At 40.9% G+C, this 27,506-nt stretch overlaps 1 protein-coding gene across 6 annotated transcripts in view; it reads right to left on the bottom strand.

Annotated features, from left to right (window-relative positions):
- The window catches only part of SRPK2 (SRSF protein kinase 2), a 142,447-nt gene extending 117,693 nt beyond the window's left edge, over positions 1 to 24,754 (bottom strand). For 3 of the 6 annotated variants that reach the window (XM_065049074.1, XM_065049080.1, XM_065049081.1), the window contains exons 1-2: positions 24,601 to 24,754; positions 24,396 to 24,480 (exon numbers count right to left, since the gene is read on the bottom strand). In XM_065049074.1, the coding sequence (XP_064905146.1) occupies positions 24,396 to 24,480; positions 24,601 to 24,616 (101 nt within the window). In that variant the 5' untranslated portion in view covers positions 24,617 to 24,754. Of the gene's footprint in view, positions 1 to 13,462; positions 13,558 to 24,395; positions 24,481 to 24,600 lie in introns of those variants that run through there. The other 3 variants (XM_065049075.1, XM_065049082.1, XM_065049079.1) reach the window with 2 other exon arrangements.
- Between the last annotated feature and the right edge of the window lie 2,752 nt (positions 24,755 to 27,506).

Below are 27,506 nucleotides of genomic sequence, written 5' to 3'. Positions count from 1 at the left end.
CAATAATGTAGAAGAATTATAATTCTCTTTGAAGAAAGACATCCCTAGACTTGGCTTTGTGCTCAAGGTAGTTTTCCATGTGGGAAAGACATGTCTCTAAATTCAGTGCCGCTGTTACTGATGAGGGCGTTCATGACTGAGGAATGTCCAACAGGGCCTCCAGAGCCCCCAGCTCGAAATTACTTTCCAGGAGGAGGCAAATGAAAATAATATAAAGCCTACTAAGAGGGTAATTTAAGAGAATGCAAAGTATTTTTCTCTGTTGGAGAGCTGGCAGATGGTAAGCTATCACAATGTTCCATATTATTTACAGAAAATAATTACAGAGCTTATCATGATCTAAAAGATAAGTCACTACATCAGGTTTAAACTCCTGCAAAATGAAAGACATGTATAGGAAGAAAAATGAAACAAAAACAGGCCTCACCCTCAAAGCTAAAACAAAGAACATATATACAATACACAGTACAACAGCTTAATGCATCTCTTAACTGGGAACATGCTTATTTTTTTTCTTCTTGTTTGGTTTGGGTTTGTTTGGTTTGGTTTGTTTTTAAAGATGACAATACAGATTTTGACAAAGCTAGAAACCAGTCAGGATTGAAGCAGAAAGGAAAGTCCCTAGACAAGACACTGAGTCTCAAAGGTTCCCTGGCCAAATCACTACAACTGTGCTTAGGAATTGTCAAGTCAATACCAGCCTGCAGACGCCATTCAGTAGTGTCACAGTGTGAACAACTCACAATTCAGCCGCAAGCAGGATGAAGAATTTCTAAGAGTGCACACGACTTTGCAGTGCTAGCTGCTAATTCAGTTAAGAATTACTTTTGCTTTTGGTTTTCATATTTTTTTTGCCATTGCACAATACGGGGCACGAGGAAGTTAAGAGCAGATAAAAATGCAGCAGCACTAACACACATCATAACCGTCTGCCAAAGGAATTACAGGTGCATGTGTAACAACACACAATCCTTGCACAACTGAGTCTTCCTAGTACTAGTGGCCCGTGTTCCAAAAGCTGCAGTCAGTCACAGAATCACAGAATGTCAGGGGCTGGAAGAGACCTCAAAAGATCATCCAGTCCGTTCCCCCCACCAGAGCAGGAACACTTAGATGAGGTTACACAGGAATGTGTCCAGGCAGGTTTTGAATGTCTCCAGAGAAGGAGACTCCACAACCTCCCTGGGCAGCCTGTTCCAGGCTCTGTCATATATGTTTCTATATGAGAAGTTTCTTCTCATATATAAGTGGAACCTCCTGTGTTCCAGTTTGTACTCACTGCCCCTTGTCCTATCTTTGATTGTCACCAAGAAGAGCCTGGCTTCATCCTTGTGACACTCACCCTTTACATATTTATAAACATTAATGAGGTCACCCCTCAGCCTCCTCTTCTCCATGCTCAAGAGACCCAGCTCCCTCAGCCTTTCCTCATAAGGGAGATGCTGCACTCCCTTCATCATCTTCGTTGCCCTGCGCTGGACCCTCTCCAGCAGTTCCCTGTCCTTCTGGAACTGAGGGGCCCAGAACTGGACACAATATTCCAGATGTGGTCTCATCAGGGCAGAGTAGAGGGGGAGGAGAACCTCTCTGACCTACTAACCACCCCTCTTATAATACACCCCAGGATGCCATTGGCCTTCCTGGCCACAAGGGCACGGTGCTGGCTCATGGTCATCCTGCTGTCCACCAGGACCCCCAGGTCCCTTTCCCCTACGCTGCTCTCTAATAGGTCATTCCCCAACTTATACTGGAACCTGGGGTTGTTCCTACCCAGATGCAATAATCTACACTTTCCCTTGTTATATTTCATTAAATTTTTTCCCATCCAACTCTCCAGCCTGTCCAGGTCTCTGGATGGCAGCACAGCCTTTTGGCATGTCAGCCACACCTCCCAGCTTGGTGTCATCAGCAAACTTGCTGATAGTACACTGTATTCCCTCATCCAAGTCATTGATCAATATATTGAATAGTACCGGCCCCAGTACTGACCCTTGAGGCACTCCACTAGATACAGGCCTCCAAGTTGACGCTGTCCCATGGACCATGACTCTCTGGCTTCTTCCCTTCAGTCAGTTCACAGTCCACCTCACTTCCCAATTGTCCAGACCACACTCCCTCAGTTTAGCTGTGAGGATGCTGTGGGAGACTGTGTCAAATGCCTTACTCAAGTCAAGGTAGACCACGTCCACCACTCTGCCATCATCTATCCACCTGGTTATGTCCTCTTAAAAGGCTATGAGGTTGGTCAAGCATGACTTCCCCCTTGGTGAAGCCATGTTGACTGCCCCTAATGACCCCCTTATCCTTGATATGCCTTGAGATGGCACCAACGATAAGTTGTTCCATCACCTTCCCAGGGATGGAGGTGAGGCTGACATCAGAGAAATCATTCAGATAAAAACTTGGAAGTCATGAGGCTCAAAACAATATTTTTTCTCCTGGAAGGCAGACTAATTATCAAATATTCCTCCACATTTAAACATCTTGAGAACATTTATAGGAATTCACCTTTTCCCTCTAATTGTAGCCTATTACTTAGCTAATTATTTTCTTACCAAAGATTGCTTTCATCTGTGATGTATTAGGGTTCCAGGTCTATAACTATACAGTTAAGATACTGCTGTATAGAAGAACTTCTATCATCTCATTCATCTCTAACACAAGTATCTAGAGTAGGCAAAATAGGCAAATAATTTCTAAAACATATAGTAAAAGATACATAAAAGATGTGTCAGTCCACAAATAAGTCTGACAAACAATTCTACTTCTGGAAATTCTGTAGTACACAGATACATCACTTGAAGGGATAAAAAAACCCATATTGGGTCTGTTTAAAACATCACAAGTGATAAAGTTAAAACCATCCCCTTAATTTTGATCTGCTTTAGATCTGACAACTGTTTCCTTCTCTGATGGAGAATCTGATTGTACACATTTTCTGAGTGCTTAAGCATTTCACTTTCATTTGGTAATTTAATAACTGTAAATGAGATGCACATAAACAAATAATTTGTTTTGAGATCCCCACCAGCTGAGGTCTGATATGGGAATGAAAGGTCTCCTTTGTCTACCTAAAAGACGCTTTTCTATGTGACCTCTGACACGTCACAAATTGAAAGTAGGAACCTAAAGCTTTTGTAAATCTGAGGTTATATTCCTATGTGACCTTTGCTAAAGGTTTGGAATTTACCTAGTGTGTTATTACAAAAAAATGGTTTGTCCAATTTGGAATATCAATGTGCTACAAGTAACATAAAAAGTGAGCAGCATGAAATATCTAAACTAAAATAAAATGTAGGTCTCATGGAAAAGAAAACAGTCTGGTTTACTGATATCCTTAAAACAGTGATTCAAGAACACTTGATTCAAATATATGCATTGCTGCAAGTACCTAAAAATCAGTACAACACTGAGATTATAAATCTAATCATATTCATCTCCTTATATGGAATTTATTAAATTACCAAAGGTCTTGATTTCAGTTCATCACCAGCAGCATCACAATCAAATAACGAAGCAAATTCAGAAGCAGGCTCATACTGGAACAATCCATCATGACTTAATATTTTAATTATGAATGTTTCAGCCCGCTACAAACTACTGTAAGGTTTTCCTTTACAAGTCCAAGATTATTTTTTTTCCCCAATCATTGCCTAAATAAGTAGTGAAGTATTCCTAGTTGCTTTGGTTTTATATCTCCATGGAGGTCTTCACAAATAATATTTATAAATTCCCTAATGCCTGGTTTAAAACTTCACTCCCCAAATCTGACCCAGAAAAATTTAATATGCCAATTTCTATGATTACTTTTTTTAAATAATTCCCAGGCAGCCTCCTCAGTGATCTAATTTATTTAAAGTAAAATTAGCTTTCTCTCCCTGTTCTTCTGGTATTAAAATTAAGCTGTGTCCCATTGTATTTTTCGGTGGTTTAATTTGATATACTAAGACTAGCACTTTGATTGCTCTTCTCACACAACTGAAGATGAGCCTTTCAACCACTTCTGCCCACTCCGTACTTCTCACCTCAATGCAAGTGCAAAATGCCACATCTAAGGCAATGACATCATCCTAACAGTGTTCAAAAAATTAAATAACACAATATTAGCTTCACTCACACTAGTAATTTCTATATGCATTGTTAAATACTACTGCCCAAGCTAAAGAACAGCATAAAATTGGTACCTACGGTTCTCTCTTTGAAATGATAACCCCAGCAGACCATGTATTGCAGCCCTGAAACATCACGTCTATAAAGCCAAATCCACACTCCTGAACACTGCAACTGAGATACTCAGAGAGACTCGTAGTCTATAGCCAAAAATAAAGCAGTATAGGAATAACTAATACTTGCTTTAAGCTTTAGTTTTAAAAACACCGTGATGAGAGTTTCCATAAGCTTTTCTTTCTACAGCCATCCCACCATAGCCCAATAGTGAGTCACAAATGCAGTCACAAATCCCTGTCAGACAGAAATCCCAGGTTTGCAGAACACAAAAGCACATTTTCCAAAGGAGCACATCTCAAGTACAGCTCAAGAATAATACCCACGGCTCCCTTTCAAGCACAAAGCAAATCTACAGCACAGCTGGGTCAAAGCTGTACTACAACCAGACTGCAAAACTCTGGGTCAAATATTAACTGAGTGCAAACTGCAACAGGCAGACCCACCGCTATTGATCAAAATCAGCTCTCTTACACAGTTCTGTAGAAGTTAAATTCAAATTCTCCATTAAAAGAATGCATAGTAGTACAGGTGCATTACTAAAAAAATGCTTCTGTTTATGAAAGAGCAAACAAATGCAAACCAAATGGTGGCACCTCAAGGCAGCCCTAATTTTAGGGAAAGTCTTCCAGCCTAATGGAGCCACCACCCGAATTCCCTTTAGATTGAAAATGGAAGGAAAAAAGCCTGTGAAATTCTCCAAGCAATATTAACACACACAGTTACAAGCACAAAGCAGTTCTACGAGACAAAAACCTGGGCACAATTCAAGCGCCTTCATGCTTAGAGGAACACGAAAATAATAAAAATCTCATATTCCAGTAAAGCTCAGTCAAATACTCAAGCTATGTATTTATATTATGAAAAAGCTTCCACACCTCCTAACTGAAATGTAGAAATTCAATACCAGGACTACAAAGAGCACTGTAATACAGGGAACTTACTCTTGCGACGTGTCCTGGTTTTGTTAAAAACAAGTTTCTCTTTCAGTGAATTTTGCCTGTCAGCTAAACCTTCATATTAGCTGCATTTTCCTAGAGAACCAGACACGTTTTGGTAAACCTAGCAATGGAACGTAAACTTATTGATAAGCACAGATGGACACCTCGCGAGAGGGGCGACGAGAAACAAGTGACCAAGAAACTGACCAACTGTGTGTAACATTCCATTCACGTGAATATTTCATATAAAAGTGGGAGATCACGAGGATCTCGGCCCTTTTCCCTTTTTTGCCTTTTTCCTTCTGCTTATGGCCAACATTAGGACAGGACCTTACTAGTCATCCCTGTGAACTGAGGCCTAGTGAGAGACTGAATCCAGCTCCGGTTGGCTGTAAAGTCCAGTCCAGGACTTCGGGTGCCAGCTCTGCAGTTGCTGAGACTTTCAAGACTGGTTTTGTATATTTTGTATTATTTTCTCTATTCTTATTAGTAGCATTAGTAAAACATTGTTCATTTTTCCAACTCTCTTCTCTCTGTCCTTCTTTCCCTCCCAATCGCCTGTCTGGAGTGGATAAAGGGGAGAGGGAGGGGCAAAAGGGGGAAGTGCTGGGGAAGAGGAGGTTAATAATACATCTGCCAGGGTTTTTATTGTCACCCCGCAATCTAAACCTTCGACACTATGAAAGAGAATTCTGCAATTTTCCTCATTATTTCACAAGTACAAGGAAGCACAACATGTTATGCACAAAACACATTTTCAGCAGGAAAAGGAACGACAAGGTCATCCAGGAGTGCTTTTCTCCCAATGACAATTCTGGTTCATATTTATGCTGATTTTCGGACAATTTTTTATTTAACCATGCCCACAATTCAAATAAGGAGAGAAAAGCACCGTTTTTCCCTGTCCTTCCCTTACTACTTTTCACAGTTAATAGTATTTATTAAAATAGTGTAATGTTTCGATTAAATTTTTTAATTCCAGGTACATTCACAAAATAAATTGAAATGGGCAGAAATACTTGCATAAATAATTTGAAAGTTGTCACAAATGAATCGCATCGTTAACAGATCCCAGTTTCCTATGGCTTGAATCTTTTCCCCATGACTTTCTTACTGCAGTTACTGCAAGCTTCTCCAATACATCTCTGATATTCCTTCTTGACACAGGAGGGCAAAACTCGATGCTGTGCCCAAACTAGGGCTGTGCAGCCCAACAGCCCCTGCCCAGCCCACCATTCCCCAGCATTTTCCTGAAGGTTTGTCTGTGATACCTGCATCTCTTTCTGGTTCCGTTTGAGGGCTGTAGCCAAAAAAAGGTAGTTTCTTGCAAAGCCTGGAAGACCCTGAAGCTCTCTTGACATCTCTGGAATACTACCTGTAACTTGTAGTTACATAAAACATATATTTTAGTGCATACTGCTATTTTTATCTATGCCTGATTCATACGCACGCCGGGGGATTTATTAACACATAAAGCTCATCTTAGGCCCTCAACATGCTAACATGGAGATTAGTTTCATTAGCTAATACAGTTTAAAGCAAATTAGAATAGAATTTTGAATATATCACAGCATGAAGAAATGAGTCCTCTTCTATTTGACAGACTATTTTAGACAAAAACATAAGCCAACATGCTCTCAGCACTTAAATCCACCAAAACAAAATTTAATTGCTATACTGAAGAATAAATCAAAGAAAACCTGACTGTAGAAGGGGACAGAACTCACTGAAAACCTGAAAAGGACAATAGTTGCAATCCCCCACCCATTTCAGAATGGAATATACTTAAATTTCTCATTCTTCAAGTGAGAAAAATCAGACTGGATACGATATCATGACAGTTAAAAGGACAGTTGCTTTTATTTTTTGTATACTCCCCATGATCCTAATATCGAATAATAAAATCTACCTCTGTGAAGCATTTTCAACATTGCATTTCTGACTGATTTTATTGACCATGCAATGCAAAGAGAAGCAGGCAAAAAAGTCAAGCCAAGTGTGCAGCTGAGACTCAATGGTAACTGATGGGCAACGTCCCGCTTGCTGCCACAGGACTCCCAACCCTCTGTGGAAAGATTAAACAGGAAAGGAAAAAAAACAACATTTAAAAAACATACTAAAGAGTACTGAAAGAAGCAGCTGTGGGGCAAGGGGCTGGAACTGACTCCTCTTAACTATTTGAGTGTTTCCTTATGTTCAAATTATTCATAGCATACAGATAACTGGCTGTTTTGCCAGATAAAATTTCAGTTTTAACCCTGTAGACATTGCCTACCATTTACACAGCTCTTTATATTTTGAACTTCATTAACGTTCTACAGAGAAGTGACCTTTTGTTGAAGTAGAAATTAAGTAAAATTCAACATGTATCATGTAAACAAACTGCCCAGGGAGGTTGTGGAGTCTCCTTCTCTGGAGACATTCAAACCCGCCTGGACACCTTCCTGTGTAACCTCATCTGGGTGTTCCTGCTCCAGCAGGGGGATTGCACGGGATGAGCTTTTGAGGTCCCTTCCCATCCCTGACATTCTGTGATTCTGTGAAGTACTTGAACACAAATGGAAAGAAATTTTAACTTAATGGGAACACCTTGATTTTGTAGCATGTGACTTAGTTATTTTTCAAAACAATACCCTGGGCCTAGGCTACTTGGATAATTTCCTTATTAGAATCTGAGACAACAGAAACATACAGCAGAAAACTGCAATAAAATAGACACACTATTTTTCTTTGTATTCACTATTTACTAAATGAGTCATATAATTCCCTGCAGCCAAACTGCATCGCATTTGCTCTTCTTTTTAAAAGAAAAAGCAAGTAAGGAAAATAGCTCTACTACACACAAAGGAATGTTTTTGTATTGCAGCTGCCAAAAATAGATCCGGGCTTTGCTGATCCCGTTTCTCAAATGCATGCAGTACTGAAGAAGAATGAAAATCCACACAGGCAGCAGAGGGACTCAGGAGATTTTGATGCCCAGACCACTGCCATTTCTCAAAATTTCTCAGCCAGCCACCAACACGTCCTGTCAGCATTGTACTTCTTGTAGTTCTGCAAAGTCATTGCAAATTGTTTTTCCCGGCCTGCCAGGTCACGCTCAAGGAGTCATTGGAATACAGATGAACCACAAAGTCTTCGTATTTACCAGCATCTACAAACACACGCATACTGGCAGCACCCCCTGAGCACAAATAATAAGGTACAGGAAGAAGCAATAAACTATTTTAAGCACTTCTGGTGATTTTAAAGAAGCAATGGATCAATTTGCTTGGAGAGTGAGTGTTCAACCTCTACTGCTTTAGAGGCTCTCCTCTTCAGAACCCCCCATCTCCCTCACCACAGAAGCAGCCTGCAGGCCCTGCTCCCCAGGGCAGCACTGCTGCCAGGCTCAAAACCACATTACTGTTCTGCCGGATCCCTGGGAGACATAAACCAAATACATATAAACAGAATTTACTTTAGCTTCAAGAAGCAGAAGGGAAAATAAAAAAACTTGTTGTTTGCATGGAAAAGAATATTGAAAGGATGTGCAGTCTATAAGCTTTAAATTGGAAAGCGCTGCAAAAAACATTAGATTAAATGGCAGGAGCTAACAGAGCTAACATTTGCAACATGTGAGGGAGATATAAAAAAAAAAACAGACATCCCACGAAACCTCCCACTTTCTGATGTGCCTTGGACAAAAACGCGGGCCTATCTACAGAGCGCTCATCCTGACGGGATACTTGCTGAGGCAGGTAGTTCAAGCAGCCCATCTGTTGGTTTGTTGTTGTGGGTTTTTTCAACATATTCAAGGACTCTTGTTTCCAAAGAAAACAATTCTCTCCCTGATAGGAATGTGATCAGGGACCTGCTCAGTGACTAAGTCAGTAACAGAATATCCAGCTTTTACAGGAACAATGGCATTCAGGACTCTTTCTTAATAGGATCCCCAGAAAAAAAAAAAAAAAAGAAATTAAGGACTGTTCAAACATCAGGAAAAAAAGTCAGTACAAGAAAAGCACAATGGACACTGAATCACAAGGAATGTTAAGTTTGTGTCTTATCTGTCCTGGTCCTTACAGAACCAGGAGCTTCCTCAAGAGGCAAGAGAGCATCAGCAAGACAAATTAGAGAAAAGTGTCAGAAAAATGTTAAAGGAGAAACATTTGGAAAGGCTCAGACACAGAAAGTGTGTGGTAACACAGACACCATGCTGTCACAGAAAGCAAAGCATTCAGAACAAGAATGCCACGAGGGCACAGACACCCACTGTGCAAAGCGCTTGCCACACCTAGAAGAAAAGCGGTTTAGCAGAAATGACACAGCATTATTAATATTTTTGACTACAATATGCCCCAAGAAAAAGGATGGCTAAGAGAATTACAGGTGTTTCTTTAAAACAGAAGAATAAATACCACTAGGATTCAAAATTGATACAATGACAGAAAACTACTTCCTAATATATAATACGGGCAAGTTTCTGCCTTGCACTAAAACAGACCACCTGAAACATAAGCAGCATACTTCATCCGTAGGAACATGCAACAATGAATACCAATACGAGAAAAACAGGGCAAGAAAGTCAGCACTGAACTCTGGGTTAGAGTCAACAGCATTTCCCAACTCATTTTGCCTCATGTTCCCCTCTTGAATGAATTTTAGCATTTACATTCCCTGCTCAATTATCCCAGATACAGCATTGATGTGGCTCTATTGCTCCTCACGCCTAAGACAGCCCAGAATCATGAAGCACTTTCTATACATCCTCTGAGAATACAGTACATAAATGATGAATTATTAAACTTAATAAGAATCTTAATAGCAGCAGACTCTACAGACATAGGTCTTAGCACAGAATAAAGTTCTGGAAATCTTTTCCTTCTTCCCCAGTAGTGTTTAAATGCCTATTGTGATATGGTAAGATGCAGCTGTCTGCACTTAGAGAGGTACTGCATGCACAGAATCAAGTTACAATGGTAATACCACCGTGTATGAGGTAAATACAATTAAAAAAAACATAGAGATAGAGTTGAAGTTAATCAAACCTGTAAAACAAACAACCTCAAAACATGTGTGATTCTTATTTGCCCAGACCTCACATACCTAGACAGCAACTTATGGGAACACAACCACTTATTTTAAGAAGCACCACTCAACCTGTCTAACAAGCAGTTCGGTCTGGTCTACAAGTCAACTGGGCACAAAACCCGTCAAATTAAGCATTTCTACTCCACTTGAAAAACAGTACTTCAAGGGAATGCTGCTGCTGCTGCATCATCCACCCCAGAAATAGGTTAGGAGAAATGGCACAGCACAGGGACTGAGAAGCAAAGTCACGGCAACAATCTAATACACAGCAGACAAGGAAAAACAAAAGAACACAGAAAGGCAAAATATAAATCACGCCAAGATAAATTAGCTCCTCTGGCCACTGCCTGATGAAATCATTATAAAACCTCACAAAATAAATACTACATGGTAAAGCAAGGGAAAGCACTACCTTCTAAAAAACACCTCAGAACCGCAGCAGGGTTAGAGACCTATCCATTAGTGACAGCACAAAGCATGGGGATAACCCCCCAAGAACTAAAGCTCCCAGGAAGAGGGAAAGTCTGCCACACTCCAATTAAACCTCACAAAAGAGCAGCACACTACACCGATGGCTCAGAAATGCATGTGGAGTGGTGCAGGTGGGAGGGAGCAGGCAGACAGGAGCTCCAGTAAAACCACAATCAAGTAAAATGCCACTATTAGGGCACACCAAGAATTTCATTATATGTATTCCCAAAGTAATAACCCAAACAGAATGGTGATATAAACTTAAACAGTTCCTAAGCAGGAACATTAGCAACAGCATGTTCAATAAACGTGCTGAAAAAAGAAAAAGGCTATACATATCTAAATAAAAAGACAAGAGACCTCTGGTAAGACAGGTTCTCTGACATAAAGATACGGTTTCCATGTATGCTAAGCTGTGCAGGAAGCAAACAGTGTTCACAAGACACTTAATGACAAGTCTCTTCAGCCTTCTATCTCACATGCAAACCCAGCTTGTGTCCTGTGCTGTGGCACCTACACCAAATAATATCTAATAACCCCATCCATTAACAAGTGTCTATTTGTAACAGACACATTTGATATTTCATAAGTTCATCCACAGCCATGAGTAAATTCATATTGATTTTACGTTGACTAGTTTTAAAGTGTTACATTCACACCAGTGAGGATTTGTTTTTCGAGTAGCACTGACAGAATTCTTTTTAACTGTCAGGCTAAAATGAGTTTCATCCAGTAGTATGATAATAATTTACTTTTTCAAATGCATAATATATGTTGCAAACATATGAAAGTGAAAACAGCATTTCCTCTCTATCCAAGCAAACCTGTCCTCAGTCACTAATCACTCACAACAAGTGTTTTTTCAGAACACCTCCTCTCTCTAGACCAGAACGATTTTACATACAACGAAGTTTAATGTTTTCACTTTAGTCAAATCTCCTGTTTAGTGTGCCATTTTAGATGACAACTTTAATTGCACTTCTTGGAATTTTTTTAATTGATATTGCCACCTAGTGGTTTGTTTCAACAATATTAAATAATCATAAAAGCCAGCAGGAGAACATCAATGTCTACCTTAAGAAAACCCATCAGATATTTTTTCCACCAATACAGAAAAATATAATACTGCTCTTCACCAAAATAAAGGAAATGGTCAAGGACTACTTATACAATTAAGCATAAGGTAGAAATAATTCTATTTTAAAGAAAATGTACTATGGGCAGAATAAAACAGTACAATCAAATAATTTTATGTTATGTAATAATCCAATATTGAACAATTATCCAAACACATAATTTCAGAGAAAAAGTTTCATTACTAAATCTGCTTTTGAAGCCGGGCAGTAGCTCCATGAGAAGCGCAGATCCCCATGCGGGTGGCCATCACCCTCACTAAGGGAGGTTCGGTACAGGACTCGCTCGGCTGAAGAGACAAGGAACGGCTGTTTATTGAAGAGAGCCCGCTGAAGAACGGGAGAGAGCAAAGGCCCTGAGGCTCGACTTAGTGGGCATTTGTGAAAACACTTGGGACTTTTGGTGGAGAATAGAGAAGAGCATCATGCAGAAGAGAGCCAAGGCTGTTGTGGCGGCGACCTACAGGTGATGTGGGATATAAATGCACACAGAACCAAAATCTTTAATACAGATTCTCTAACTTATGCAGCACTGAAATTTGTAATAGCACTGAATTATCCACTTTACATTCACTTTCCTTTATCAGTATTACCTGCTTTAACCATTATCTATCTGGTGTTATTATATCATATCTCATAAACATATGTATTTACACACACATATATATAATATAGGGAGTAGTTATTATTACTGCACCTTTTTTTAAACACATTTCATACAAAAACGCTACTGATGTCATAGGTGAAGAAATATATAGACCAGGTCTTCTGCTTATGGCATCATTCTCTGAAATAGTCAAAAGATCTCTCCATTATTTCCTGGCACATTTTCCATCTACTTTAGAACACATAGAGTATTTCTACAATGAAGAAAGATCATATCCTGAAAATGCATTCAAGCCCTTTCAACTATTTTAGCTTAAATGTCTATTCAATAAACAATGCTAGTAGCTTTGTCCACTTATACATAAAAAGCTCCCAGAGCTTCTTTCATGACAGCAGGTGCAAAGGTTCTTTTGAGAAAAGAAATTACAGTTTTCTAATGAAGTGTTGAATAACTGCATGTTAAATGTAAATAAAACCAAAAGCTATTCTGCAAACTACCACTGTTTTAAGATACTGCCTCAAGATTTTTTTAAGATTCAACCTCAAGAGGTCTTTACAAAGCCAATTTGCAAATAAAATCCCACGAGCCAGGATTTTCCCACTATCTACCGCTGCACTTGCAGCACAGAAATAATTTTAAAATGTTAATAAAATAGTTAAAGGCCATATAGACTTTCTGCAAAAACAAAGCAGACTGTATTTGAATTTTAACTCAAAACTAATCCCCTTAAAATTTGTCAAAGGTACAGAAAGAGCCTTTTCCTCTGATATAAATTCTGCTAATGAGCTACTTGCAAATACGCCCTCAGATGTGCTGTACCACTTTTGAATTCCAACGTCATCCATTTTCCTGGAAAAAGGTCCAGAAAGCCATTTCACTTCAACACCACTGCACTACATTTATGCCTTGTCACTGCCCGTCTGCCTCCGCAAGCTCTGAAATCACCCGAGCAGCAGCAGCCAGGGTCAGAGCATGGCAGCAACTTCATGAATTCAGCAGATTTGCATGCAGGTTACCTGAATGAAGAGCAGTGATTGATCCTCCCCACAGACCACACAAAGCAAGACTCTGTAGCCCATATATATGGGGTTGCCATTGTTTGTGAGGGGCCACAGGCTTTATGTGAAGCTTGTAACACCAGTTTCAGGACTTACTGGGCTTTGCCTGAACAAGTCGTGGCCTGCCTAGAGAATTGTTTTAGCATTCAGCAGCAACAGCCTATGGATCAAATGACTATTACCTACTTTGTTTTAGCGATTGCTTAGCTTTGTACGGTTGTGCAGTGTAGCACATATTGTTATATGTATATCTGGAACTAACAGAGCAATCAATTACTCTGTGTAGAGTGAATTATTTAATATGCTGGAATAAAAAGCAACATAAAAGGGTGAAGACATGGAATAACTGCAGAGGACTGGAAAGTCACAGACTGTGATAGCGACCCAAGGTTACAAGTACCTCACTATTATCTGGTAAAGAAGATTCCTATTATTTTGAGCTAGAACTCACAACAGTATAATGAAGTACCTGGTCTTTTCCAAATCTCCCTGACACTGCTAAAATTTTAAAACATTCACCTGGGAACAAATTCTGGCAACAGGGATCTGTTATACTGTGCCTTGTGACACCAGAAAAGGGAACTTGAAAGAAAGTTTAAGCCTTTGATCTCCTCAGGGCTCCCTCTTTCATAAAAATGCTGAATTGTGACTGCTATGCTAAAAAGAAAAATCACTTTAATCACCCAGACAGCCTCATTCTGACCAAATCAACGTATGTGTTTGTTTTGTAACTCAGTTACTTGGCTGCAGGCAACCAGCATGCCAATACCTGTGTATTAGTGAAACTTGATAGCAGTGTGTCCCTTTTCTTCCAGCCCCATCAGTCTGTTGTTCTTCATTACTCCACAGAAGAGATGTAAAGCTACTGGATGTCCCTTACACACCAAAGCCTATAATCCTGAGACTGACACTTGTACATGGCACATTGAAATAACCTTGAAATTCCTCAGGCACCTCTTATTTCACAGGTGGGTGAATTATTAAGCTACTACATTAGCATGAGAACTGAAACTTCAAAACAAAACTAGGCACTCACAGCAACAGAGGAAATAACCCAAATTCTTCAATTCATGACTTGAAACGCCAGGATCATTTTGGCACCAAACTCAGACCTGCAGATGGCATCAAAGTCTGCAGGAAAAGTGGCATTTCAGGCACGCCCATTCCTTCACTGTTTTGCGCTTCTTGGCATGTCCCTTCCCCACCCCTTCTTCATTACCTTACCGTCCTTGCTGAGCTTTTCTCAAACACACACCTCTACTGAGTCACTGTAGACTTGCTTTTAGTAGCTGTCCCAGGTTTCCCAGCTCCTTCCTCAGTCAGATACAGGAGGGCCACACATCAGATCACTCGAGCCCGTTTGGATCCACGTTCACAGATACCATCAGGCTCACACATAAAATCAGACGTTGCAAGTGATCTACTGAGGTGGCCTTACAAATCCAAGAGCTGCCACACTAATTTAGATCAAATGCATACCTCAGCCAGTATTGTACCACTAGGCGCCAGAAACATACGTTTAGATATGAGTATACAAGCGGATCACCGTATATTAGGACAAACATGACAGGGCTTCAGCAAATACTACCTTGGAAAGTCAAATTGCACTGACCAGAGTACACTTAACTACTGGCTGTTCTAGTGTTCAGTCTTATCCTTAAGCCTTTTTATAATTTGGCCTCTACAACATATTGCAAAGCCACATTCTGCAATTTGTACTGTATAAAAAGTAGTAATTTTTTTGCATTAAAGTCACTCTTTGGATAGCATTGGTTTGTAATGAAAAAGGCAAGTTATTTTTTCCTCCCTTTCTATACTAGTTATGATTCTCCAGGCACATCAAAATGCTCCTTAACCACCTTTACAGATCTGAAAAGCACTAGCCATAAATACAGCTGTCCAATACCCTCAATCACATTTACTACCTCCTTCTTGGAGCAATTTCTAGTTCTACATCATCTTTTTTGAGGTGGTAGGATGTGAACCATGTAATGCAAGCACAAATCAAACCACAATTTATAGAGAAGCAGAACTTATTTTAAAATATTTTATAATTAGTTTTCAAACATGAAAATAGCCACTAAATATCTGGTTTAAACAAAGTTGTTTTCACTGTGTACTTGTCCTGGTTTTGTGAAAAACAAGTTTCTCTTTTAGTGAATTTTGCCTGTCAGTTAAAACCTTCATATTAGCTGCATTTTCCTGGAGAACCAGATACATGTTTTGGTAAACACAGCCATGGAATGTGAAGTTATTGATAAGCATGGATGGACATCTCGCGAGAGGGGCAACGAGAAACAGGTGACCAAGAAACTGACCAATTGTGTACAACATTCCATTCACGTGAATACTTCATATAAAAGTGGGAAGTCACGAGGATCTCGTCCCTTTTTCATCCCTTTTGCTTACGGCTGACATTAGGAGAGGACCTTGCTAGTCATCCCTGCGAACTGAGGCCTAGTGAGAGACTGAATCCAGCTCCGGTTGGCTGTAGAGTCCAGTCCAGGACTTCAGGTGCCAGCTCTGCAGTTGCTGAGACTTTCAAGATTGGTTTTGTATATTTTGTATTATTTTCTCTATTCTTATTAGTAGAATTAGTAAAACACTGTTAATTTTTCCAACTTTCTTTTCTCTGTCCTTCTTTCCCTCCCGATCGCCTGTCCTGAGTGGGAAGGGGGGAGAGGGAGGGACTGAAAGGGGAAGGAGGAGAGGAGAGGGGGTTAACAATACATCTGCCAGGGTTTTATTGTCACCCCGCAATCAAAATCCTCGACAGTACTTAACTACAGCCTTAGCTGCACTTAACTGGCATTCTTTTAATTACTTTCTACTTGGATTTTGGTAACATATTCCTTACTTGTTTATAGGGGTCAGCATTCTACTGTTTTGCTTCTGCAGGATTCCTCATCTCAAACTGCCCTCCCATCCCTCACCAAAACTGCTAAGTGACCACTTTGGCAGGAGAAAGGAATAAAACCAGCTGCTTTAATGTGCTTCCACAGCCCCGTGTAGCACAACAGAGCAGGCGCAGCTGCCCACGGCTCAGCATGACCAACTCCAACCAACAACCAAAGCCCAACCTTCTCAAGGTCCTGGAAAGGAATCTGGAGTTGCTTCTTTCCTAAGCACTCTGGAAGAGGGAGGAGTGGCCCTTCTCTGCAGACTGTATCTTCCCTCTTGAAGATACAGCTCAATCATGTTATACAAACAGACGTATCTCAGTCTGTGAAGAAGGAATAACAGCACATATTGGTGAGCAGTAGCAGGAGGATAGTGAGTGGGAGACAAGCACAACTATTAAACAGAAATTACTGGGGTGACAGTGGAGAACAGAAGAGACTGATCAATGGGAAGAAAAAAAAAAGACATTCCAAGAGAGAATTTTCTTTAGAACCATGAATACAAGAAGAGTATAATTTTAGTGCAATTTGAAATTTAGTAAACTATTTATTTTAGTAACAGAATTTAAGGTACCAGTATTGTACCTAGATAGCTCTGACCTTTATCGCTGCAACAAGAACAACAGAGATATTCACTTTTTTCCTCAGGGATAGGAAAATATAATTAACCTTTAACTACGGAATTCTCTCATTCATTTTAGAAAACTGAAAACTAAGCATTGACAATAGCTCAAGGCAACTGAAGCCCTTGATTATTTTAGTCTCCAACAACATTCAAATTATTGACTTTCAACTGACTAACTTCGGTTGAGGAAAAAACAGTAAGGCACCAGTGATTTGCCTTTAACCAACACGTTCAAGATAAGATTCCTCTAGCATTAACACTCAAAGAGACTCCTTAGTAGAATATTATTTCATTATCCAGGACCTTGATATAAAAGTCAAAAATCCACCAGCTGCTTTGCTGAACAAAACCAGAATATGTAGTATTTAGACATATGCACTATCTTAATCACAGGATTTCCAAATGTGTAGGCTAAATTAAAGAAAGTACATACATACCTCAAAAAAAAGTTACGACCTTTACAGACATTCACTTTGAAACTTAGTTAGACCACCTTTTTCAGATAAAAAGCTTGTTGATAGTGTCTTCTGTTAAATACAAAACTTCTATGGTTATCTTAGGCTCAGGTACACACTGCTGCAGTTCTGTGCAGTAATACGCATTATTACACCACATTTATATTCCTAGCCATTTCTCCACTTACCTTCTACACACGGTCAGGGTTCCACTCAAACACAGCAGCTCCCAAAAGCAGAGCTCATCCTAAATGGTGTATTACTGGGGTAGAAAGAGGGGCAGAAGAGTAAGACTGCTGCCAAAGTTCTGCCACCTTTAAACAGAACCATCCCCCGTCCTTTATAATATTGGAAATCGTAACGATGGGTAGAAAGACAATAAATATTAATAAAAATAATGTTTATAAATATTTTTTCTTTCTTTTAACAACAGCCTAGCAAAATTGGGCCCAGTTCCTAAGTCCCCATAGGCAATTAGAAGCGAATTAACTATTGACTACTAAAATACAGGCTAGATTACAAAGGCAAGAGTTGGGCAGAATTACAGCAGTAATCAGTAAGAAAAGGGAACAATTATGAACAAAATTGCTATATAGTTATGTTTTCATTTTTAACAGTCCTATCCCTTTCTTCTGTAGTGAACTGTGGTCACCTCATTTGCTTCCATTAGATATTGACATAACTTTGGGTACTATCCTAAATCTTTCCTAGTCCTCTTCTGTAAAAGGTTCTTAAAAAAATTAACATTAGCTTCTCCGACATTCTTCAGTAAATCATCCCAGGAACAAACAAAAACAACAAATAAAAAAGCACACAACAATCAGCCCGCATGTGTTACAATTGAGAGGCAGATACAAGACCACCTCAGACTGTGAGAGTTCACGGTCATTCTCACATAGGGAGCCCAGTGGCACACCTGTAGCCTTTGATCAGTGAACAGAACCCATCTAGCAAACACCCACGGGCACAGCAACTACCTAACAGATGCAGCTTTTAAGAAAAACAGCTTGTCACAATGCAAAATAACTATTTTATCTGAGCATAACAAGCACTTGAGGAAGCACTGAAAGACTTTCGCAATTTCCTGGTCACCAATTAACTTTCTGGTCTTCCTCATCTACACCTCGATTCAGGCTTCCTTCAAACAAGGATTAAAATGATTTTTCACTTCTATGTACATTATTATGTATACATATGTGTGTTTATGCTTCTGTGTGTAGCAGCAAATCTAGTAGCATTTTCACATTACAAGACAGGAAAAGGAAGCTCAATAAGGCTTATTATCTAAAGCTCATTGTCTTATGCGATCACAGTCAGAGATCAAATGAAAACAGTTTTCATTACTGATATAGATTTACTCTTTTATTACAGACATTAAGATGACAAACGGATCAGCAATCAGTGAATCCAGTCCAAGTGCAGGTATGCTCACAAGAAGCATGTGCGGTTTCCACTACTGCTTTATGGTTCACTAGTTAACGTGGAAACAGCCTGTGCCAACCTTTGCCTCTATTTTTCTGGGTGAAAAGACAACAATCCTTAAATATTGTAACCCTTGAAAAACATTAATGTAATTTAAAACAAATATCGGGTTTTAAATACAAAATCCTTGTCTCTTAGGAGTAAATTAGTAAAACAAATGTCTTGTCTGTGTTCCTCAACAGGACCAGCAGTTCTCCTCTAAATGAGGAAATGGGGAGAGTTTAATCCAATGCAACTTTCTGATATTTTCTCATTGTTGCACACTTCTATTATTTTTTAAGAATTTCTAGCTTAGCTAGATACATTTACTTCTACAACTCTTACTGGTCCAGAAAATGCTAAAGATTTAACACAAATTTTATTCCAGAAGATTCATGCTGTAAGGCAGCAATTAAAAAGTTCCATGAGAAGAAGAGGTTTCCTTTCAGGCTTTACTTTTGCCCTATGACTAGATAATCTACGGTCACCAAAAAGGATTGTGTGCATGCCTTCCAATCTTTTTTTTTCACACACACACTAAATCATCAAAACGGTCACAAAGCATATTTAGGACACCATCAAGAAACCAAGTAATAAAGGAATTCTTTCCTTCAAGTTAATGTGTGGGAATTCAGTGAAGTTGTCCAAAACTAAAAATAATTTGATGAGGTCTAGTCTTCATCAAACCAAATTACATTTGTTATACAAGCAGACATTCTTATTTATTCAGTAAAGATTGTCATATACATTGTAGTTTTGAAAAAATAAAGTCAATAGCTTCTACAGTCCACCATCATCTTGATAACAAAAGGAAGAGAGAGAGAGAGAGATGTTTATATTTCAAAATCCACATCCAGGCCTTGTCCAAAAAGTTTATTACCATCCTACTCTGTAGCTAAAGTAAATAAAGAGTTAAAAAAATTAAAACACACTGCAGAACAAGTGGCCTGGTCATCATAAACATTACACCCCAACAGCTCATGTCACTATGATCTGAAACATGAAAAGCAATAACTTCCCCTACCCAACCAAGGTATTCTTGTTTAATATAACTGTGCCAAACCAGGGTATTTTCCTTAATAAAACAATCATCACACTAATCCCAACATTATTTCATCAAATATAATCATTACAAATGAAATTAAGATGCCAGGGTGACATGTCTCTTCATTGCCTGTTCAAAACCTGACATACCCACGGAGCCCAGCACAGGCCAGGATGTGGGTGGCTGGGGCCCAGCCCTGCTGACAGGACCGGGCGATCCTGGTGACAACAACGCTGAACAGCAGTCAGCACCACAGCGCTGGAGCAACGCCGGAAAATCCAATCCTGGGCTGCATCCATGGCAGAGGTAGAGATGTAAGCATCACTCACTCACTTCTCAGGTCACACCTGGAGTTCTGGTCCAGTTCTGGTCTCCACAATCCACAGACAGAGTGGAGAGGGCCCCAAGGAAGGCCATGAAGATGCTCAAAGGGCTGGAGAACCCTCTGAGGAAAGACCAAAGGAGTTAGGCCTCTTCTCCCCAGAGAAGAGATGGCTGAGCAGGGACCTCATCACAATATTCCGGTACTTAACGGGCTACAAAGAGGATGAGCCTTTTCCTCAAGGAGCCACACTAAAAGGACAAGGGACAACTGGTAAAAGTTGCACTGGAACACGTTTTATCTTGATATAAGAAAGAAATTTTTTGCAGTGAGAACAATCGATCACTGGAACAACGTCCCCAAGGGCACAGTGGAGCCCCCACGCTAGAGGTTTTCAAGACGTGGCTGGACAAGGTGCCAGACAACGACATACAGGCTCCCTTTCCCACTAAAGGCTGGACAAGACGGTCTTTTGAGGTCACTTCCAACCTGGGCTATTCTATGATTCTGTTCTATGAAAATGGCATTAATCTTGGCAAATTTGTATGATCAGATAATTCTTCGAGAACAGATGTCCTGATACTTACATGGCAATAACTACTTTCATTATACAAACCTACAACTAGACCTCTACAGAATATTGGAAATTCTGGAGCCATACCCATTTCAGAAATTAAGTTTATCAGACCTGCAGGATGTTTTCTTACTACATGACATAGAGCTCAAAACAGAAAGATGAACACATGTGCTACTTTACACTGAATTTTACTTTAGATTCCATTGGATCCCACAAAAAAGTCTTTGATATGTGTTTTATTATCACATTACAAAGGTGAACATTGGACTGACTCAGGTACTCAAGATCAAACATATCATCACACCTTACTTAAACTGAATATCTATAATCTTAATACATGCAATTATTTGCTTCCTTACAGAAGCATTATTACTATTATATCTAGACAAGTAAAACAAATTTTCTTTCAGATTAATCTTTCTGTATATTGTATTCTTTAAGAAGGCACAATGTTAAGCACCTGAAGCCCACATACACTAAGAGGACAAGTAACCAAGACAGAAAGTTACAGCCCTGCTGTATGGGTAACTTGATGAAATCTGAATATTTGACAGAAACAGGACAGTCTGTACACACTGCATGCAAGTCCATGCATTATAACCAAAATCAAGTCATAACTGTTATCTTAAAATAGTGAGATACTATTCTTTTTCAGTAGCCTTGATGACTGAATTCAAAATAAGGGCATATCAAGTAGATCTTATCTCATGAGCTACTTAGCTTCTACTTCCTTATTTTTCCACCCTATTATATAAAAAAATAGGGATTCACCTCCACCAGTTCTCACCATTGATTTAAGGGGTCAATACTGAGCAGTTACAGGACCGATCTCACAGCCTTCCATGCCAATTAAGGTCAAAACAGACAAAAAGCTATTCAGAGTTAAAGAACACTGTAAGTTTTATTTCTTCTTGTGTCATCATCTTAATACTCTTCAAACAAAAGCCTGCAAGTAAACTACAATGCGATATAACTGTCCTAGCCAATTCTAGAAGAGGAATCCTGCAGTTCCTTTGAAGTGCATTGTTACCAGCAACAATGGAAGCTGCTTCATAAAGCTACAACCCAGCAGAGGAGAGCCTTCCTAAGAACCACAGTTTAAAAAAACAGCTTTGGATTTAAAACCAAGTCATAATTTTAATGTAGTGAACAAGTTCACTACAGGGAACTTATGGTATAGAATTTCCAGCCCTCAAATCAACATTTTCATTTGCAGCTACTGTGCATTTGATGTGTATCACAGATACTGTAGGGCTCTAACACAGCAGTATATGCTGTAGCAGTTCAATTTAAAGCAAGGCTAGGAACAGGACAAAACAGATACTCTTGTTGAGATTGTCTTCTGAAATAATGTCTGACGCCGGCTTTACTTTGGGGCCTAAACTATTTAGCCTTATGCAAGGAGACTTAAAAACTTGAAAGGAGTCTCCCTTTCATAAGGAAGCATAAAACAGAATAGGAGGTCTCCATAGCATAAAAGTGGTTAGAAGAAAAAAGAAAACATATGTAGCAGAGAAGAAACGATGGCTCTGTTGTCTACCGCAGCAAAACCACTGTTTCCCGAGGCAACTGAACACATTGGACCATTGCATCTGGAAATGCCTACTCAGTGTGGCAAGAGGCCAGCTACTGACTGTGCGCCCCGACGCCACAGTAGCCAGTTTCTTCAGCAAACTCAAAAAGAGTGCCAGTTCTGCACTTACGAGGTATCCTGAAAGCAAACTTCTGACAAACTCATTCAGCAGGACATCCCGAGGAAGCCCTGTTAAGAGGTTTACTAAACGTTGTATCATCTAAGTAGAAGAGAAGTTTATTAATAACCTTGTGGTTAAGATGCAACTGAAAGCTACAAAAACAATTCCTAACCTAGAGTTACAATAAAATTTAAGCTAATTTTGTTTTCAAAGTGGCAAAACAAATCCATGTAATGTTACAAGCTGACTTTCCAAAAGGTTTTGGGAAACAAGGACACCAATCCATTCAGAGTGCGTATCATACACATAAAATTTGTTTCCATTGCAGTAACTCCAAATTCACACAACTGAAAGCATCATGCAGCTTTCCTGCAACACTGGAGGAAACAGCAGCAGCAGAACAGGATGTGAACAAAAAGTTAGCTATCAAAGCCTGACAACCACAACATCAGCATTTCATCCTACATTGGTTTTACACGTCTCAAAGTGGAAAAAAAGCCCATTCATCATAACTAAGAAGAAAAAAAAAAACAACACCACAAACAACAAACCTCCAGGATCAGGATTGCATTATTATTTACTTCTATAGAAACTAGAATGGAAAAGACCTTGCCCCTTGAATCATTTACTATAGCACATAGTAACATCTTTACCCCATCACATATAAATCCATCCATCCATCCATCCACCATACCCTGCTTCCCAGTTCTAAACACTGACCGACTAGAAGGAGAGAAAGATGAGGAATATCAGGATGTACGTTTCCCTGGCAGAACAACGTAAGCATGCTGGATACCCAAGCAACAAAAACAAAGAGTCTACTGGTAACTCAATGAGTCACCAATAAAATCTCACTGAACAATATATAGTAAAAGTTAGTGAGAGAAGCATGTAATCCTATGAGAAAAAAAATAAAATAGGGAGGAGTCCGAAACCACATTATCCTGCGAAAGAGGAGTTACAAGTGGGAACACTACAGAGATGGAAGAATGCTCCTACATGGTTCAGTGAAAATAGGTATCATGAGAATGAGAAAAAAGTGAACTGGACAGTGACAAGAACACGAAGGGTTAGCAGAAGATGGGGAAAAAAACAACAAACAGGCTGTGATTTCTGTTCATTTCAGCAAGAAGAACAGTGATTTTAACAAAAAAAAAAACAAAAAACACCAGTACTAGCATTGCTGGCAATTTGACACATCTGGGAACATGAAATAAGCTGACGGTAGCAAGTAGGAGGCAGAGAGCAAGATGAGTGTATCAGGCTGTTAGAAGGGCAAGCAAAAGGACCGCCTATAGATGGGACAGTGCCACCAGAAAGAAATCACAGAGAGAAAAAAGACCATGAGGATGAGAGAATTGGAAGGTGAATCAAACAGGACACGAGGGCTGCAAAGACCAAGTAGTGTGGACCCCCGACAAACACAGGTTTGTTTCTCCGAAAGCCGCAGCGATGCCCAGTACAAGCCCAGAGCGCGTTCCGCAGGGGAGGAGGCTGAGCCCGGGCCAGAGATGGGGACGGTCCCCGGGGAGACGTGGCGACACCCCCATGGGAGGGCCCGGCCCCGGCGCGGTGCGAGGAGCCGGGGGTGCTCTGCTCTGCCGGGGGGGTGCCGTCTGTCCCGGCGGCGGGGCAGCTCCCGCGCCAAAGCCGGCAGCAGGGCCGGGACAGCGCAGGGCTTGGGGGCCGGGCCGCGGGGCTGCCCTGACAGACGCTGCGGGGCGGCGGCAAGGTACGCGTGCGGAAGGACAGACGGCGAAGCTGTCCTGGGGGGACGCTCCGTCCCAGTGGGTCGCGGAGCCCCGTACTCACTTTTTGTGGGGCGGCGGGTGCTTGTCCCTCCTGCCGGCCGCCGCGGACTGCTTGGGCCGCCGCCTACGGGCCTGCAGGGCCAGCACTGCCGGGGAGAAGAGAACAGCCGGGAACCGGCGTGAGCGGCGGCCGCGCAGTCCCCGCTCCCGCCCCGCCGCCCGGCACGGCACGGCACAGCACGGCACGGTACAGCACAGCACGGTACCTTTGCGCGAGTTCATCGCCGCACGCTGCTTGGCGGGCGCGCCGCTCCCCGGCTCGCCCAGCGCCGCCGCCAGTCGGGACCGCGCTCCGAGCACCGGCCGGCGGCAGCGACACCCCCCGCGCCGCCCGCCCCGCGCCACCGACAACTGCGCAGGCGCGGCCCGGCCGGAAAGGCGGGGGCGGGGCGGTGGCAGGTGGCGGCGCGGGCGCGGCCGGAGCGCACCTGGGGCGCGGAGCGGGCCCGCGGCGCCTGGCACTTCGCCCTCCGACCAGCCGCTGCCCCTTCCTCGGGCCCGCATCTGTTACTGGGCTGCTGCTGAGGTGGCTTTGTCCGGTCGTCGAACCAACTGGAAGTGGATCTTGCCAAATTCTGGGTTATGTTCGGAGCGGTGAAGTGATGCACCGTGCTGGTGCCCAGACCTCTGTGGACTTACATGCCTGGACCAATTAGCCTCATGACACAAATCCCGGGAAATTAGATTTCCTTAATTCTGATTCTCACTAAGTTATTTAATTGTCATGATGGACAACTCTTGGCAATTGGCACTGGAACAGGCTGCCCAGGGGGGTTGTGGAGTCTCCTTCTCTGCAGACATTCAAACCCACCTGGACACCTTCCTGTGTAACCTCATCTGGGTGTTCCTGCGCCTGCAGGGGGATTGGACTGGATGAGCTTTCAAATTCCCTTCCAATCCCTGACATTCTGTGATTATGGTGAGGGTTTTTAATTGCCAATGACATCTTGCTGCCTGTGATACCAGGCTCTGTAACTGCCACTTCTTGTTTGTGCTGTGCCTAGCACAGCTTCAGTTTTGATGGCGTTATGACTGAAATTTTGTATCTATATCTTGTGCCTGCTGCAGAAGATGATCTGGGTCATATAAAAAACTCCAGTATGAGTATGAGGCTTGTCTGGCTTATCTTTGCATGGAACTGGGGTCCAAACACATAGTAACTGAAACAGGGAATAGTCATTCAATTTTGAGGGTAAATGGCAAGATAAAGAATCCTTGAGGATGAAGATCTAAAAGCAGCTGCAGTCAACGTATTATGAGAGTGAAGGGAACTAGCAGTAATCATGGGTCTTAAGTAATTGGATCATTGGGATTTCAACCAGACAGAAAATTGAATCCCTAGTTATGGTTAGTTCCATTTAGAAGGGGGGAAGAACAGAAAGATAAAGCTTGACAACTCAAAAGAAAAGATATCACAATGTATAATTCTTTTTTTTTGTCCGGCTAGAGAGCCCGGTGAACAGAAAACAAGAGGGCTGTGAAGTTTCTAAACTGCAGACCTCATGAAGCACCACAGCTGCATTTCAAAATCAAAACATTTTCTGTGTCCCATCCTCCATCATAAAAGAACACAAGAAAAAAACATTTCCAGTATAAACTACTACTACAACGTAGTCATGTTACATGGCTCCCTTGTTGTGATTTGTGATGGTTCGGTATGACAGGTCAGGCAGCAGAACACTGTACTGAAATTTAGAAGGCTTTCTGCTCAGAAAGTTTAGATGCATCAAAAATAATAGTTGAATGTTTAAAAGCAGATTACATATTTACCCTTTGTTTCCAGGCTTATTTTAACTTCATTGGCTCAGTTGTGCTGCTGCATGAATACTCATCCGTGTGTAGAGGATGGTAGAAACAAGAAGCTGATGATGGAGGAAATGGTGCGACTCTATTTTTTTTTGTCAGAGACATTGCTGGCTTTAAGTTAACCACGTAGCAATGGCTGTAGAGCAGAAACCACATCAGGGTCCAAATAATCTGTTCAGCTGCTCGTGTGCAATTCCATTTACTTCAACAGGAGATTTATATGTAGAACTGATTGGACAATTGGGTCTTAGATAAGTACAGTGAGCTTTGCTTACATCAACAGGATTATAAATTTGCCAAATCTGGAGTCAGGAAGGAATTTCCCTCACGAGCATAATGCCAGCAACATAATGAGGGTGAGGGAACAGTCTGCTCACACACAGAGAAGGAATGCTGTTAGGACCAGGTGGGTGTATACTACACAGTCAATTCCTTTCAGTTCTAATGGACACGTATTTGGGGACTGTATTCTTCCTGGGTTTTGTTGTTTTCTTCCACGCCTTCTCCCCTGCCCCCCAAAAACAGCCACTCAGAGGATGCTTATGCAGAAGTGCAAAAAGATCACTGAGACTCTGTATGTATGTATGTATAGAGGATTACCATGTGCAATTAACTAACTGCAGAGTAAATTAAGGTCAGTAGAAGCTAGTCACATTTCAGAAAAGAAAAAAAGATCACCTTATTTCTCAGACTCTTGAGAGCGTAACTCCCTTCCTGAGAACACAAATGGTAAGTGAAAATTAAAAAAAAACACCACACAGAAATAATTTGAGGTATGTGGTCGCTAAGAATGGATCTATACTGGACTATGTCTATTTGAATCTACTAATTTCAGTGAAATCCTCCATCCTTATTTCAATATATGTCTTATTGTAACTTCACTTTTTCAAATATAAATGATGAGTCAAGAGAGAACACAGACTAAATAGCGAAAGAAGGCATTTGTAAAATCATTATACAACATAAATGAAGAAGGGTGGACTGGCTCAGAATGTGTCTGTTTCTGACTGTCTGTCTTTGAACAGAATATGGGAACAGGTGTGTTTTATTACAAGGATTACCATAGAACTCATTCACTCTGGGGAAAGGCCCTATGAGACTTAGGTGATATGACTTACCCAGAAAGGAGGGACAACAGCAGATTTAGGTGATCTTAGGTACAAACATCAGAGGATGAGAAGAAGAAAATATCAAATTAGGGAATGATATTTTTACCTGTTTATAATATAGTCACCTGACACCCCATGTATGTTTAGTTTGTTTCCTTTCCACCTAGCTTTGAAATATCCCACTAACACAAGAAGAT

Source organism: Columba livia, chromosome 1, assembly GCF_036013475.1.
Source record: "Columba livia isolate bColLiv1 breed racing homer chromosome 1, bColLiv1.pat.W.v2, whole genome shotgun sequence".
Classification (NCBI taxonomy): domain Eukaryota; kingdom Metazoa; phylum Chordata; class Aves; order Columbiformes; family Columbidae; genus Columba; species Columba livia.
This window is presented reverse-complemented; position numbering and strand designations above follow the sequence as displayed.